Genomic DNA, 16,925 nt, shown 5'->3' on the forward strand with positions numbered 1-16,925 from the left:
AATCGGCTCCCGTGCCCCTCCGATTGGGTGGCGCTGTTGCCGGATCAGCATTCTTATTGGTTCCCGGAAGCCACCGGCCTTGGCTGTTTCATCTGTTCTCTTCCCGACTCTGCGCACGCTAGTCACGTGGTGGCTATTCCGGGGCTGGTTTACACAGCTTGTCTCCTCGCTGGGCTGTGAGGCGGCGCCTGGGGATGCGGAAGCCTTAGGCTGTGTGCTAGACACGTAGTGCGAGCGGGGGCAGGGAGAGTCTGTCTGAAACAAGCCCCGGGATGGCCCTGGGTGTCGGTGGCTTTGCAGTGGGGCGTCGGGGGTGGTTGAAGGCTTAAAAGGAAAGGGGGACAGGGGGTTCCCCTGTCCCGAGCAGAGCTGGATGGGGGGGGCCTTGCCACCATGGAGGGGGTGCTGTACAAGTGGACCAACTATCTGAGCGGTGAGTGCTTTCCCCTCTTCCTCCAGCCCTGCGAGTGGTGCCTGCCTGGGGCGGGCGGGGTGGGGGGATCAGCGGGGAAGCTATTCTGTAGATGCTGGGGGGCAAAGGTGCACGTTGGATCCTGCTGACTGTTGTCCCTAGGGTCCCAAATGGATCCCTCACTCGGGAGAGCCAGGCTAGCCGCTCCCACTGCATCGGGAAAACCGAACCCTGGCACCTCCCAGAGAGCATGGGTGTTGGCAAACCCTAAGTCTGGCACGTGGACCCAGACATAATTTGCCTCCCAGCCAATGCTAGAACACCACAAAAACACATACCCGGCGCCCGCGTCTTGTCAGATCCAGCATGTTTAACCACAGACATCTCGATTTTATTGCATGTATGGAGACAAAGTGTGCCTACTTCACCATAAAAATCCGGGCACTGGTACAGCTTTGATCCTGACGCTTGTACAGCTTTGTATTTCTAACGCAAAACAAATTTTGCTACTTTATGCCACCCAAAACCAATAGACCCTGATACATAGGGTTGCCAGCATTGTATCTTAAAAAAAGAGACCTATTCTCCTGATGTTATCATCATCATTAATCATAATAATAAGCAGTAATACTCACCTACATTCACCAGAGGTATTTCTTGCTGCTTTTTGCAGCACTCAGCAACTCTTGATCTTGTTGTACAGAGATGGAAAAAAATAAGGGACATCCCTGATAATAAGGAACTTGGCAACCCTACGTATAACCTAGAGCATGAGAGTGCTGTAAAAATCAAGATGTATCACTGGAATCCAGCTGGATCTTGGCTGTCTTTAGCCACAAACTCCAAAATATACAATCTAAATAGAAAGCCGTTGTAGCAGCCTCAATTTGATTGGCAAAATCTGCATCTGGATGCATCCCAGCCCCAGTCTAAAGCTGGTGCCCTGAGATTTATATAGCAGTCTCATGTATTTAAACACACATTTTCCATTGAAATGTGCTTAAAATTAATGGAAGATCTAAATCCTCTTGACTGCTTTGGAAATCTCAGTCAAGAGCTGATTGGCTAAAACCACACATAATGCAGTCATCCTCTTCTGCAAGATGAGATGTATCATAAAATTAGGCTGTATCTAGAAAAGTCAAGAGGTTAAGTTTTGTTTATTGTGGCTTCATTAAAATACAATGTACATAGATTTATCTGATATAAAAGGACACATGCTGTCTACAGAATTGCCAACCCCAAACATTAAAAAATCCTGACTCAGGCCCCCTAAAAATCCTAATTCTGGCTTGAAAAATCATGAGGCGTTTTTTAAATTTAATTTTGATTTTTTTTTTAATTTTCCCTCTGAGTTTTGAGCTGTTAGGGTCACATTTACCAGTGTTTTTCAGCAACCATTAGGGCCAAACACTTTTTATACATTTTAAAAAAAAAAAAAAGCTGAGCCTGTTGTGTTTAGGGTGGTCCAGGAACTGTGACTTTAAGAAAAACTCCAAATATGTGAGATTCACAATAGAATTTTGAGAGTTCACAACACAAGGTCTATCTATAAAGCTAAATTTTGAGGATCTAAGTGAAAAAAAAATAGTCAATACCTGCTGGATCCTGGTCTACTTGGATTTTTCCCTGGTGCCAGGTCCAGATTTTTATGGTGAAGTAGAAACACTTTGTCTCCATTTTTGCAATAAAATCTAGAGATCTGTGACTAAAACATAGTTGGCTCTGATAAGACCCAAGTGCCAAATATGTGTTTTTGTGGTGGTCTTGTACTGGATTGTGGTGGGGCCTGAATTTTTCTAGTTAAGTAGCTGTTTTCTGGTAGTAGCTGGTTTTCTGTTGTCTACTTTCCTGGTACAGTTTGGGAACTTGAAGCCTGACCAGTTCCAGGTGTTTGGATATGTTACTTTCTGGTGTACTGAGCTGTGATGCATTGCAATTTGAATTTTTTCAATTAAATTTGAGCAACTGCATTTCTTCTCTATTTAGCCAGCAGAGTTTGGGGATTAGTTGATTGTCTGTGTTTTTTGTTCGTGGTATCTGTTTAATCTCAAACTGGATCCCATGGGATTCAGATGTTGGATCCATGTTCTTGTGCTGCTGCACTTGATAGCAACTTGATTTAGGTTTAGTGGTGCACTAGGAGATGCTACACTAGACAGATTTTTGGAGGTTGGGTTGAAAATTGGCAGGATCTAGTTGAGAGATGTTTCTCCAGTGCTATTGTCCCTCTGTGCCTCAATTCCCCCTCAGTAAAAGGGGGACAATAGTACTTGTCTACTTCACAAGGTTGTTCAAAGGATACATATATTAAAAAGACTGAATTACTATGGCATCTCTCATGTAAGAGAGAGGTTTGGGGTTAGGATACATTAGGGTCCAGATTTTTCCATAGGTTTTTGCATTGCTTGGGACACACTAGGGTCTATAATTTTTTGGTGCTGTAGGACCTACTACACTTTTTTTTTCTGTTCATGCAATGGAATTTGGGGAGTGAGGGCCAAAACTTGCAGTGCTCCAGTAGGTTCCAGATGCTAGATCTGGGTTTTCATGTACTGTGACATGTCAAAGACAGAATATTTTAGTGCACTCAGAGCAGCTAGACTTGTTGTTTGTTTAGAAAACAGGCCAAAACTTGGCTGGATTCTTGTAATGGATCCAAGTTTTCATAGTGCTTATACTCTGGGATGCGTCAGGATTTGCATTTCTTGGTGCAGTAGGAACAGCCAGACTTGTTCTCTATTTTGATGGGACTTGTGGCCAAAAAACTGCAGGATCTATCAGGATTCAGCTAGATCCAGACTTACATTAAAACACAAAAAAACCTAATTGAAACACACCTGAATCAAAATCCATTTTCATAAAGAAGGGAGATGCTTTGAAAATCTCAATAAAACTAATGCACAATAAGTGAGTCTCCCTTCTCTAGGCATGGAAGACTTAGCAAGTTTGAGTACCTAATGAGCCCTCACAGAGAGGGAGACTGTGATAGATGGTGATGTAATTTTTTCGTTAGTGGCTTTGCCAAACCCTGGCCCTGCTACTGAATTTCACAGGTCAGTCTCATCAGTGCCTCTTCTTTTGTTATTACTTAAATTATAAGTTCTTTGGTACTATGTGGTATTTTTGTTCTGTATTTGTAAAATGCTGAGTACATTTACAGTTGTGAATAGTGTTTCTGTAATAAACAATGTAGTACTATAGAGGCAATATACAATGGGTATAATGTATTAAACAAACGAGTTCCTGTTACGTTGTAAAGTGCATTATCAGTACAATACAAATGCCGAATAAACATGGAATGGGGTGTGGCATTTACAGATTGATGGCTTCCAAGAAGAGGAGAAGTAGATCTGTGACGTGAGAGCCAGAGAGACTATCCTTTCATAGAAAATCAGATATTAGAGATGGAGAAAAGACTTGTTAAATCATCTGCAATGGTTACCTCTGCCAATATAGGAATTTTCCCTCCAAACTAGATGTGCTACATAGTGTAAATATTATATATAAAATGTGTGCAAAATATGATGGGACCCTGAGTACTACAAAGATATAAAAATGTATAGCAGTTCAAATCTTTTTCTATCTTTCGATACCACCAATCTGTAATGCTTTGTTTCACATAGTCCAAGATCATATGAGACATTCATGGACACAGGAAGCTTATTTAACATATTTGAAAAAGTGTGCTTTCTTTTTCTCTCCTAAGAGAGCAGAGAATGGAGTCTTCTGGGGATCATCATCTCCAGTGGTAATGTGTAATGCTGACACTCATGAGAGAAGATGAAATTTGCCTCAAATTTTCCTATATCCTAATGAGTGGTGCCTCCAGTGTATTTTAATTTTCAGTGCCCTCTCTATGTGTGTTTCCCAGAAAACTTTTTTCTCCCATATATCCAGTTTATCAAAGATGATAAAAATGTTTGGGCCCGATTCTCAGCTGCTGATGTAACCAGAACGTGCAAAAACCATCCAAGCAAAGTATATACACCTTATCAAAGGGTATATAGACCCTCTATTATTAGGTTTGAACACAGAGGCAGGATCATGTTTTCACACTACTTGTGTTAACTGTGAGACCATTCCTGTCTTCCCATACCCTGCCAATTTGAGAGAGTAGGAAGCCATGCACAATTTTCACTGAATTATTAAACACAATACTAGGTGATTATACCTTCACAGGGTTTTTACAAACTGATTAACCCTCGAAACACCTACAGAGGTAGGTATTAAATAACGAAGGCACAGAGAAGGAACTTGTGGCCTTAGACAAAGAGTGTGTATGGTTATCTCTTGATAGAACAGGATGTGATCCAGGAACTGAGACCATTAGATTAGACCATATCTTTCTGTCTAATGTGAATCTGACCTACTAAATGTGAGCTGAGATGTATACAGCATTCTGTCATACACAGCACCAGTTTGATTCTTGACTATGACAACAATCAAGATGTTTTCTTTTTGTGTAAGTTGGTTTGAGTAGGTTTTAGATGAAGTACAAGTGGTGTTGAACTGAGGCTCCGATCCTCAAAAGTATTTAGGCAACTAATTCCTGTTGACAGCAATGGGAGTTAGGTGTCTAAATCCTTTGAAGATTTGAGCCTGAGTGCTTTGAAAGCTGATCTACACATCTGTCTGAAATAGAGCCATAGCCTAATGTTTGTCTTAGACCTAGTTTACATCTTAGAAGTTACTTTTGCTGAGTCTGAGGAGACTGACTCATAAAAAAAATAGCCTGATTTCAGACAAGACTTTTATAGGGTGAGTAAATTACCATTTATTATGGAGTATAAACAGCCCATAGGGAAGTAAATGCTGAAGATGGGAAGCTCCTTCCTTTAATTATGTAGGTACAGGACCGTAGCAACAAAGAACGTGGCCCCCTCCGAACATATGTCCGGGGCCCCTTACAATGCAGGAACTGGAATGCTTTATTTATTTTATACAATATACAGGGTTCATATTATGTATACATAGGCCTACAGTGTACATGTATTCCGTATTTACGCAAAGCGCTTCTTTCGAGCCTTGTTCTCCGCAAATTGGTTAATCAATGCGTCATAGTCCAGAGATTTGGCAATCTTGTTTTCGATTGAGATAACTGCAAGCGCAGAAAGCCTGTCATCTGTCATGGTTGAGCGCAGGATATTCTTGATCAGTTTCATTCTGCTGAAGCTCCTTTCAGCACCAGTGACGTTAACTGGTGTGGTCAGAAGAATTCTGATGCAAATACAAAGATTCAGATATATCTCCTGAAGGCTGTTCTTGTATATGTACATTAAAAAATTGTTTGCCGTGACAAGTCCTCTCTCTTTCTCGATGACATAAATAAAACGATTCAATTCCATTATGAGTTCATTGGCATCAATGTCTCCCATTTTTATTTCAAATTTTTTGCTGTGATTCTCCAGTTCATTTTCTCTGTGACACTGCTTCAGGCTGTTAGCTTTGTACAGAAATCCAAACAACTTATACCACTCCACGAGTTGGTCAAATCGCGACGAAACAGAAGATATGGCCTGATCAGTGAGAACAAGAAAGAACTGCGATTTGAATTTTTCTTCGGCAGAAAGACGACTCAAATCATCAGCACATTCGTAATCAAACATTCTCTTCTTACGTTGCACCCTGGTTTCTCGAAACACCTGCTCAATACCCATATGCTCTGCTATTTCACGTGCATTTGTGACCACAGAGTTATATCCTGTATTTCGATAGTCTTCCAAAAACTTAATTGTAGCACTGACTTCTGCCTGCAGTACGTCAATTGACACATCTGGTGACTGAATTAATTTGCTGGTTTTATTGACGTGAAATAGTATATCGTACCACATGTACACAGTCAGAACAAAAGGCCACGTAGTAACATGGTCTAAAAGCGCACCAGCTTCTGTTGCTGTATTGCCATCTTTCTTTTTGAGCACATATTCTCTCAAAGATGACAAAGCATTGCACAATTCTTCAAGGTGATAACGTAATGGCTTCACAGCATCAATTCTCGACTCCCAACGAGTGTCCGATAACCCTTTAACGGATATTGGCATATGTTCTTGAAGTATATCCCAACGTGAAGGTGAAGAAGGAAAAGTAACGTATATTGTTAATCAGACCGAAAAAGTCAATGGCATATTTCGATGACTTTACCACGTCAGAGATCACAAGATTCCAATTGTGAGTTCCACATGGTACATACAAGGCACGGTCATTTATTTCTAGCATGCGGGCTTGAACTCTGTATTCTTTCCTCTCATATTTGCGCCATTATCATAAGCTTGGCCTCTCATGTCAGCAATGTCTATTCCTAAGTTGTTTGCCTTTTCAAGAAACGCTTCCAATAAGCCCTCGCCAGTTTTATCATGAACATTAAGAAAACCAAAAAACGCTTCATGAATATTGACACCATCTTCACCGTTGCATTCAACAAAGCATAACACCACAGACATCTGTTTTTCATGTAACACATTGGGAGTACAGTCCAAAATAACTGAATAATATTTTGCTTTTTATGTTGGCCTCTTGAATGTTACTGGCAACAAGTTGAATCAGCTCATTTTGGATCTGTGGACTGAGGTACTGAACATGTGTCTCTGCCTTCTTAATCCTCTGTAAAAGTTCGCTGAGGACAGTATCATACTTTGCAAGCAATTCAAACAGTCCCAAAAAGTTGCCATTCGAAGGATCGCCGAGCTTTTCATTACTTCCTCGAAATGTCAAGTTTCTTTCGGACAAGAAAATAACGACATCAGCCATGTGTTTGACAACATTTCTCCAGAAATCTCTTTCTTTCAGAAAAGCCTGCAATTCGAGTTGGTCAATAGATGTACGGTTTACTATGCCTGACCGACGGTCAAACCATTTCACCATACAGTCTTGATGACCTTTGCCTGTTTCATGCTGCTGAAGTCTTTTTGACAGTGCTTTCCAAGCAGATGTTCCACGATGTAGCGGTATGTCGCCAGTGCCAAATAATTTACAACAAAAACAAAAAATGGCATCTTTCTGAACTGAGTACATTAACCATGAACGTCTTATTTTCTCGCCATTTGCCATGGTTCGACAGAAATGAGTACTTATGAACCTCCGTCTTTCCTCGTTAAATGGAAATTCGTAACTTTCATTCTGCTGCGGTGGGCCACATGCAACAATGTCACACACTTGCCTGTCCAATATTATAGACAGCCAGTCTCCTGGATCATCAGTCAGTGGTTCAGATTCAGATACTTCTTTCCCGGCAGCAGCTGGAATATCTGTCACAGTTTGTTTGGTAGAACAACTGGCTTCACCTTCGACCTCACTTGAAGCACTTCTGGATACTTCTGGATATGATTCGTCGCTGCTAGCGCTGTCTGTTTCATGTGCCTGTACCTGTACGTTGGATTGGAGCGCAAAATACATTGACAACTTTGGAATTTTTTCAAGTTCCTTCTCGGCATCTTTTGCTGCCTTTCGTTTACTAGCTCCGCTCTTATACATTCTCTTAGACATCACAAAGCACGCTTCTGCATTGGAAACGATAAAAAACTAAACAATTAAATTAATAAATTTATCCGCCGACCGCCATTATGAATGCAAATACACATTCTTTGAATGGGTCCAACTAAAATTCGAAACTGACCGACAGACAACTGATGTAGCCAATAGCATTATGATGTATCATAATGACTTCACGGTTTTGTCAGTAAAACCGACATGGATTGTGCAATAGCGTCAATAAATGTCACTTACCTAGTTATACCTTACATTTTTTTTGCCACTTTTAGGGGCCCCCTCCCTTGCGGGGCCCCCTCCGGTCGGAGGGTACGGAGGGTGCTCGCTATGCCTCTGTGTAGGTAATAGCTCGGTACTTCCCTGTATTCTTTCTACTCAGATTCAATCAACTTCAGATCTTGAACATGAGAAGCATTTTACTTAAGATCAGCTCACCGGAGTCTTCATGTCTTAACTTGAAGATTAAACATGTCTTCTAAATTAGAGGTGGCAAGTACTGATCACATGGACTGGCCCATGCATATGCAAGTGCAGAATTGTTCTCTGCAGTACATTTTCTAGCACTTTACCTAGTCTCTTAACAGTTACATGTGAAGTAACTTCCACCATTTCCCTTGGGAAAGCTATGCAACAGTCTAATGCTTTCTGTCAGACCTTTTCCTGGTATGTAAATATTCCCATAATTTAATTTTATAACTCTTAATTATACCTTGTTGTACCAACCCTAAATTATTCCTCTTCCTTGAAATGTTACACCCTTCAGATAATTGTCATGGTTAGTCATGCTACACTATACCATATAGTATCAGAGGGGTAACCGTGTTAGTCTGGATCTGTAAAAGCAGCAAAGAGTCCTGTGGCACCTTATAGACTAACTGGAACATGAGCTGTTGTGGGTGAATACCCACTTCGTCAGATGCATGTAGTGGAAATTTCCAAGGGCAGATATATATATATGCAAGCAAGAATCAGGCTAGACACTGTACCATATATAGTTCTCTTTCATTCTTTCTTTGAGTTATGACTGTTGTCTGAATTCCTTTCCGTTTGTCTGATTTTAATATGCCAAGACCTAAAACTGAACAGCAAATTTCAGGCTGAATATAAAGTTCTAAATCACCTTTTTTTTTTTTTGTGCTTCTAATGCCATCATATCATGTTGAAACTTGCATCTTAATAAATTCACTTTTTTAAATGAAAACTGCAAAGAACACTAACTGATAGAGGCAGATTCTAAATACATATAAGCTAACATTTTCAAAAGCGTCTCCTAATTTGGGTGCTGAACTTAAAACACCTGGTGCCTGAATTTTCAGAGTGCTGAGCATGCACAGTTCCAGTTGATATCAACCTCTGAAAATTGGGCCCTAGTTGTTTCCACAAATGAAAGAGCCCATCCTTGAGAAGTTTAGCCTTCATTTCCTTTTAGCCTCCTTGATTTTGTCCTATAGAATTGGAACGAGATGGCTTTTGGGGAGCTGGAAGTATGCAGCTGAGGTTTTTGTAATTCCTAGTGCATCAGATGTGGCTATTCTTAGTGGTACTAGCCACTGTCAGAGACTGGATACTTAATTAGATGGACCACTGGTCAGACCTGTATGGCAGTTCTGTGACCAGCCAACTAATTTTCTATGGGTCTTTGTGTGTTCTAGATTTCTGTGCTTTTCTTTCTCTGGACCATATGGTTTGAGATCCTGTTTTCATATAAGCATCCTTTTTTATCTTATAATCTTTTAATTGAGGCAGTTGGAAGATGCTTTCAGAGAAGTTGATTAGGCTGTGGGAATCAAGAACATTTCATCTCTTCTTTCCTTGCTCTTTAGGTGGGGGCGTTGGGGCAACTGAGAGAATATTTCCTGTATTGTTTTGCAGAATCTTCCAGCAGGTGAGCTATGTAACTCCAGTACTGGTGCCTGCATAGTTTGCTGTCTAATTCTCCTCTATGTGAATGAGACCTGGTCTACACTACGCATTTATGCCGATTTTAGCAGCGTTAAACCGATTTAACGCTGCACCCGTCCACACAACGAGGCCCTTTATATCAATATAAAGGGCTGTTTAAACTGGTTTCTGTACTCCTCCCCGACGAGAGGAGTAGTGCTGAAATCGGTATTACCATATCGGATTAGGGTTAGTGTGGCCGCAAATTGACAGTATTGGCCTCCGGGCGGTATCCCATGGTGCACCACTGTGACCACTCTGGAAAGCAATCTGAACTCGGATGCACTGGCCAGGTAGACTGGAAAAGTCCTGCGAACTTTTGAATTTCATTTCCTGTTTGCCCAGCGTGGAGCTCTGATCAGCACGGGTGGCGATGCAGTCCCAAATCCAAAAAGAGCTCCAGCATGGACCATATGGGAGATACTGGATCTGATCGCTGTATGGGAAGACAAATCTGTTCTATCAGAGCTCTGTTACAGAAGACGAAATGCCAAAGCATTTGAAAAAAATCTCCAGGTTATGGTACAGAGTCCGCAGCACAGTGCGGTGTGACAAAGAATCAAGAATCAAATGGATGCTTATGGAGGAAGGGACTGGGGACTGAGGACTCCAGATATCCCACAGTCCCCGCAGTCTCCGAAAAGCATTTGCATTCTTGGCTGAGCTCCCAATGCCTGTAGGGTCAAACACATTTTCCGGAGTGGTTCAGGGTATATCTCGTCAATTTACTCCCCCTCGCCCCCCCCCCCCGTGAAAGAAAAGGGGAAAAAATAGTTTCTTGACCTTTTTTCAATGTCACTGTATGTCTACTGCAAGCTACTGGTAGACGCGGTGCTGGGGCACTGAACAGCAGCATCCTCTCCCTTCCCTTACCCAGTGGCAGACGGTACAGTGCAGTAGGACTGGTAGCCGTCCTCGTCATCATCCCATGAGTGCTCCTGGCTGGCCTCAGGTGAGGTTGGCTGGAGGCACCTGGGTAAAAATAGGAATGACTCCCAGTTATTCCCGGCAGATGGTACAGAATGGCTGGTAACCGTCCTCATCGTAGCAACTGGGGGCTGAACTCCATCAGCCCGCCCCCCCCCTTTCATGTCTAAAGAAAAGATTCTGTACTGCCTGGACTATCATAGTAGCGGGATGCTGGGCTCCTCTCCCCGCCACCCGTTTAATGTCCTGCCTGGACTATCATAGCAGCTAGATGCTGCCTCCCTCTCATTTTATGTCACTAAAAAGTCAGTGTTTCTTATTCCTGCATTCTTTATTACTTCATCACACAAATGGGGGGACCTTGCAACGGTAGCCCAGAAGGGTTGGGGGAAGAGGGATGCAACGAGTGGGGTTGTTGCAGGGGCACCCCCTAGAATGGCATGCAGCTCATCATTTCTGCGGGACCTGACACGGAGCGGCTGTGCTCTCTGGTTCTCTGGTACACTGGTTCTCTAGTACATGTGCCCCATATTCTAGGCAGGACTGACTCTATTTTTAGATAAACCATAAAGGAGGGATTGACTCGGAGAGTCATTCCCATTTTTGTCTTTGTGCCCCCGGCCGACCTCAGCGAAGGTCAGCCAGGAGCACCCATGACAGCAGCAGATGGTACAGAATGACTGATAACCATCATCTCATCTCCAATTTAAAATGGCACAGCAGACGGTACAGAACGACTGGTAACCGTCTCTGCTACCTTGCAAAGGCAAATGAATGCTGCTGTGTAGTGCTGCAGTACCGCCTCTGTCAGCGGCATCTAGTGACAGCGGCATACGGTGACAGTGACAAAAGGCAAAACAGGCTCCATGGTTGCCATGCTATGGCGTCTGCCAGGACAGTCCAGGGAAAAAGGGCACAAAATGATTGTCTGCCATTGCTTTCACGGAGGAAGGATTGAGTGATGACATTTACCCAGCATCACCCACGACATTGTTTTTGCACCATCATGCATTGGGATCTCAACCCAGAATTCCAATGGGCGGGGGAGACTGAGGGAACTATGGGATAGCTACAGGATAGCTACCCACAGTGCAACGCTCCAGAAATCGACGCTAGCCTTGGTACATGGACGCACACCACCGAATTATTGTGCTTTGTGTGACCGCGTGCACTCGACTTTATACAATCTGTTTTACAAAACCGGTTTATGTAAAATCGGAATAATCCCATAGTGTAGACGTACCCTGAGTGCGTATGATCACAGAGAATGGTTTTGGTGGAGAGAGAAATAAAGGGATGTGGTGGTGGAGAGATGTCCTCTCTTGCATTGTGTAAATCCAGTGGATTGACTCAGATCAGTCTCATAACCACACCATAAATAAGCTAGAGGGAGCAGGAATTTGGCGTTATAGACTTTAAGGGCAGAAGGGACCATCATGATCTCCTAATCTGATGTCCTGCAAACTGCAGGCCGCCCACCCACTCCTGTAATAGTCCATAACATCTGGCTGAATTACTGAAGTCTCAAATCATGCTTTAAAGGCTTCAAGTTACAGAGAATCCGTCAATTACACTAAATTAGACTTGCAAGTGACCCGTGCCCTCTGCAGAGAATGACAGAGACCTGTTTTTTTTTTCACTATCTGACCCAGGGTAAAATTCCTTCCTGACCACAGACATGGCAATCAGTTAGACCCTGAGCATATGGGCAGGACCCACCAGCCAGACACCTGGGAAAGAATTCTCTATAGTCACTCAGAGCCCTTCCTGTCTAGTGTCCCATCATCAGCTGTTGGAGATATTTGCTGCTAGCAGTTGCAGATTGGCTACATGCCATTGTAGCCAATGTCATCATACTACCCGTTCCATAAACTTATCAAGCTCTGTCTTTAAGCCAGTTAGTATTTTTGCCCCCACTGCTCACTTCGGAAAGCTGTTCCAGAACTTCACTCTTCTGATGGGTAGAATCCTTCATCTAATGTCAAGCCTGTACTTGTTGATGACCAGTTTATATCCATTTGTTCTTGTGTCAGCATTGCAGCTTAACTTAAATAAATCCTCACCCTCCCTGGTATTTATCCCTCTGATGTATTTGTAGAGAGCAATCAGATCTCCCCTTAGCCCTTTTTCAGTAGGCTAAACAAGTCAAGCTCTTCGAGTCTCCTCTCATAAGGTAGATTTCTATTCCTTTGTATCATCTTAGTAGCCCTTTTCTGTACCTGTTCCAGTTTGAATTCATCTTTCCGAAACATGGGAGACTGATAAGTCCCCAGTTTATAGCAGAAATTCTTGTTGTTAGTCCCTAAGTGTATGACCTTGCGCTTTGCACTATTAAATTTTATCCCATTTCTCTTACTCCATTTTTCAAGGTCATCCAGATCTTTTTTGGTATGATATTCCGGTCCTCCTCCATATTGGCTGTACCTCCCAACTTTGTGCCATCTGCAAATTTTATTTGCACACTGCCACTTTTTGTGCCAAGATCATTAATAAAAATGTTAAGTAAGATTGGTCCCAAGACCTGTCCCCAGGAACTCCACTAGTAGCCTCCCTCCAGCCTGACCATTCACCTTCCTGTTTGACCAGTTGTAGTCTGCCCTTTAACAAGTTCCTTATCCATCTTTCATTCTCACATTAATCCCCATCTTCTCCAATTTAATGGATAATTTCCCACATGGAACTGTATCAAATGCTTTACTGAAATCCAGGTAGATTACATCTACTGCATTTCCTTTGTCTTAAAAATCAGTATCTTCTCAAAAGAAGGAGATCAGGTTGCTCTTGCACAATCTACCTTTTGAAAAACCTTGTTGTAGTTTATCCCAGTAACAGTTTACTTTTATGTCCTTAACTACTTTCTCTTTCAAAATTTGTTCCAAGACCTTGAATACAACTGAGGTCAAACTAACAGGTCTGTGGTTTCCTGGATCACTTTTTTTCTCCTCTTCCTAAAAATAGGTACCATATTAGCAATTCTCCAGTCATGGGGTATGACCCCCCGAGTTTACAGATGCATTATAAATCCTTGCCTTTGGGCTTGCAATTTCATGTGCCGGTTCCTTTAATGTTCATGGGTGGAGATTATCTGTCCAGTAGCCACCCTGCCACTAGCCCTAAGATCTTCATTACCCTTATTAAAAACTGAGGCAAAATATTTGTTTAGGTGTTGGGACATGCCTATCTTTTATCTTCACCCCATCCTCAGAGTTTAGAGATCCCACTTCTTTCCTTGTTTTCTTTTTATTTATGTGACTATAGAATCTTTTATTATTGATTTTAATTCCCTTTGCAAGGTCCATCTCTGCTTGGTTTTTGGCACTCTCACTTGTTCCCTGCACTTCATGACCTGGAAGAGGTAGCTTTCCTAGCAGACCTATCCCATCTTCCATTCCTTGTAGACCTTCTGCTTTCTCTTAATAACCTGTTTGAGATGCTTGCTCATTCAGCATGATCTGCAACCCTTCCCTACGAATGTTTTCCCCTTGCTTGGGATTCAGGCCTCTGATAGTTTCTGCAACTTTGACTTGAAGTAATTCCAAGTCTCCTCCACTTTCAATTCCTTGCAGGGTGGATTTGATTTAAATCACTAGTCAGGAAGACTCAATTTAATCATGGATTTCTACATAAAAGTGCATTCTTGTTGGTTGTTATAACCTTAATACATATTCTTCACAACTCAGAGATAGACATAGGTTTCATTTTTAGAAGGTACACACTATATATTTTTTAAGTGCTTTATTTTGAAAACTTTTCAGATTAGTTTTACAGCTATATCAGAAAATGAATGATTGTTTGGTTATTTCATTTACCAAATGTAATTGAAGCAGATATTTATGAAGTCATTGTGAGGTGAACTATCTCCAGTTCAACAGGTTAATCATTAATATTTAGAGGATTTTCTTGCCATGCTGTATTAGGAGAACATCATCACCAGACAAACATTTAAATTATTTTATTTAACTAAAACAACAACGTTATGTATTCTGGAGTTTTTTCTTCAACTGCAAACACATATTTTAACAAATCAAGCATATGAATTTTTGAATTTAGTTAAACATTCAAGTTTTTTAAAATCAGGTTTGTTTTTGTTAAAATTGTTTTTAACTAAAATAGTTTAAATGAAATATTTAAAACAAAAATTAAATTGACTGTCAGCCAGGTCAACATGAGAAACTTAAAATATTGGCTTCTGCAGCTATGTTATTGTATTATTTACTGACCTGCAAATAAAATTTTATAAATAGCCCCTAAGTTTTAAATACCCTTTAATTAAACTAGTTTAGTATTTAATCGGTTTCAAAATTTACTTTCACTATTAACAAAAATTCAGAAAATCTCTGAATTACAAAAGCAAATTCATATGCTTGAAAATATGTATCAAATTAAAAAGTATGCCTTTCATACAGCTTATAAAATATCTATTGTATATACTAAGTATAATGTATTGTGCTTTATAACTAAAACTGTACAATAACCATGTTATTACTGTAAAAATGTTACTATTTTTCTTAATTATTTTAATAATGACTGGTGGATCTCAAATCAAAGAAGGCTACACTAAGGGTATGTCTACACTACTCGCCGAATCAGTGGGCAGCGGTCGATCCAGCGGGGATTTATTTATCATATCTAGTCTAGAAGCAATAAATTGACTCCCGAGCGCTCTCCCGTCGACTCCTGTACTCCACCATTGCAAGAGGCGCAGGCAGAGTCGACGGGAGCGGCAGCAGTTCACTCACCACAGTGAAGACACCGCGGTGAGTAGGTCTAAGTACGTCGACTTCAGCTACATTATTCAGATAGCTGAAGTTGCGTAACTTAGATTGATTTCCCTGCCCCCGTCACTTCCCCACCCAAGTGTAGACCAGGCCTCAGAAAGACCTCAAGACTTCTGGAATATGCTGCTCAAACAGTTTCACTTTTGTTTCTACTGCCTGTCCCTCCCTTCTCACATTTATCTCCAGACTTCTTCTCCTTGTCCAGCTCTATTCTTCCCCCATCAATCTTCTATTCATTGAATTTTTTGAAACTTTGAACTTTTAGAGCGAGGTTTTGACTCTGTGTGCACAAATTTGCAGTGGGACAATAGAGTTGAAGTCTGTTGTTTCTCACCTCTCTATATTTATTTATTTATTTAAAAACATTTTTCCTGTTAACAAACAACTTATCTCTGGAGACACAAATCCACAGTTTGAGAAATGCAAAACTAAGCATCTCTGATGGTATCTTCTAGACTGAGCACTGAGTCCCATTGGGTAGATAGAAAGATTAACCTAAATAATCTATACAGAAGCCTTTGGAACCCCATATGATTGGGTCCCTAATCCATGAACTTTTCTTAAACATTACATGAATATATTGTCTCATACTATAGAATTAGAATTTATAATCCCTATTCCATGATGAGATATCATAGAGCTATAATGTACAATATCTTAATTAAAACTATCTTTAGATAGGTTTTTTTCCCTCAAAAAGCATTTTATCAAAAAAATCCAATTTAAATTAAAAAAGCATGATTGTGGGATTATTCTCTTTGCTGCCAACACATGATACTATTGTGTCATGACTTCTGGCAGGCTCAGGAATTTCACCTGAGCTGTCTGCAGTTCCTCTTTCTGCTCCTAGAGACTGCTATACCACTTGTCTGCAGGCAGCTTTAGCTGTTGGCCACAGGACTGGGGCCCCTTATGTGTTCTGGATAAGTTTGGGGAGCTGCCCACATGAGCCTGCCAGGGCTGAATTGGGGGCTGTGGGAGCCTTTCAGGGCCAAGTGAGGGACTGAAGAGTCTGCCAGTGGGAAGGCAGGTAGTGGGAGGGGGAGGAGCTTTTCTCAGGGGGAGCAGGTGGACAGGAGAGCCAGGACCTGCATTTTTTTTGTACATTTTTTTTTATGCATTTAAGGTTGAATTTCTCTGTCTCACACTCACGTGTATATTAGGGGTAAGCAGACTTTTAAAAATGTAATGGACTGTCTTTTGGTTGTTATTTCTCAAAACAAACAAAAACAAGCAAATCCTCATGATTTTTGGGGTTCTGACACATGATTTTTGAACTTTTGGGATTGGCCATACTGCCTTCTTTACATCAATACTGTTAGAAGTGAAAGTAAATATGGCACCTGATATTAACTTTTAACAATACAAATAAATTGCTT

The 16,925-nt window shown here is 41.3% G+C and overlaps 1 protein-coding gene across 2 annotated transcripts in view; it reads left to right on the forward strand.

Annotated features, from left to right (window-relative positions):
- The first annotated feature begins 139 nt into the window (after positions 1-139).
- The window catches only part of PLEKHA8 (pleckstrin homology domain containing A8), a 51,156-nt gene continuing 34,370 nt past the window's right edge, over positions 140-16,925 (forward strand). Inside the window, exon 1 of one of the 2 annotated variants that reach the window (XM_030550862.1) lies at positions 140-433. In XM_030550862.1, the coding sequence (XP_030406722.1) occupies positions 394-433 (40 nt within the window). In that variant the 5' untranslated portion in view covers positions 140-393. The remainder of the gene's footprint in view (positions 434-16,925) is intronic. The other variant, XM_030550863.1, reaches the window with a different exon arrangement.

This window comes from Gopherus evgoodei, chromosome 2 (assembly GCF_007399415.2).
Source record: "Gopherus evgoodei ecotype Sinaloan lineage chromosome 2, rGopEvg1_v1.p, whole genome shotgun sequence".
Taxonomy (NCBI): Eukaryota; Metazoa; Chordata; order Testudines; family Testudinidae; genus Gopherus; species Gopherus evgoodei.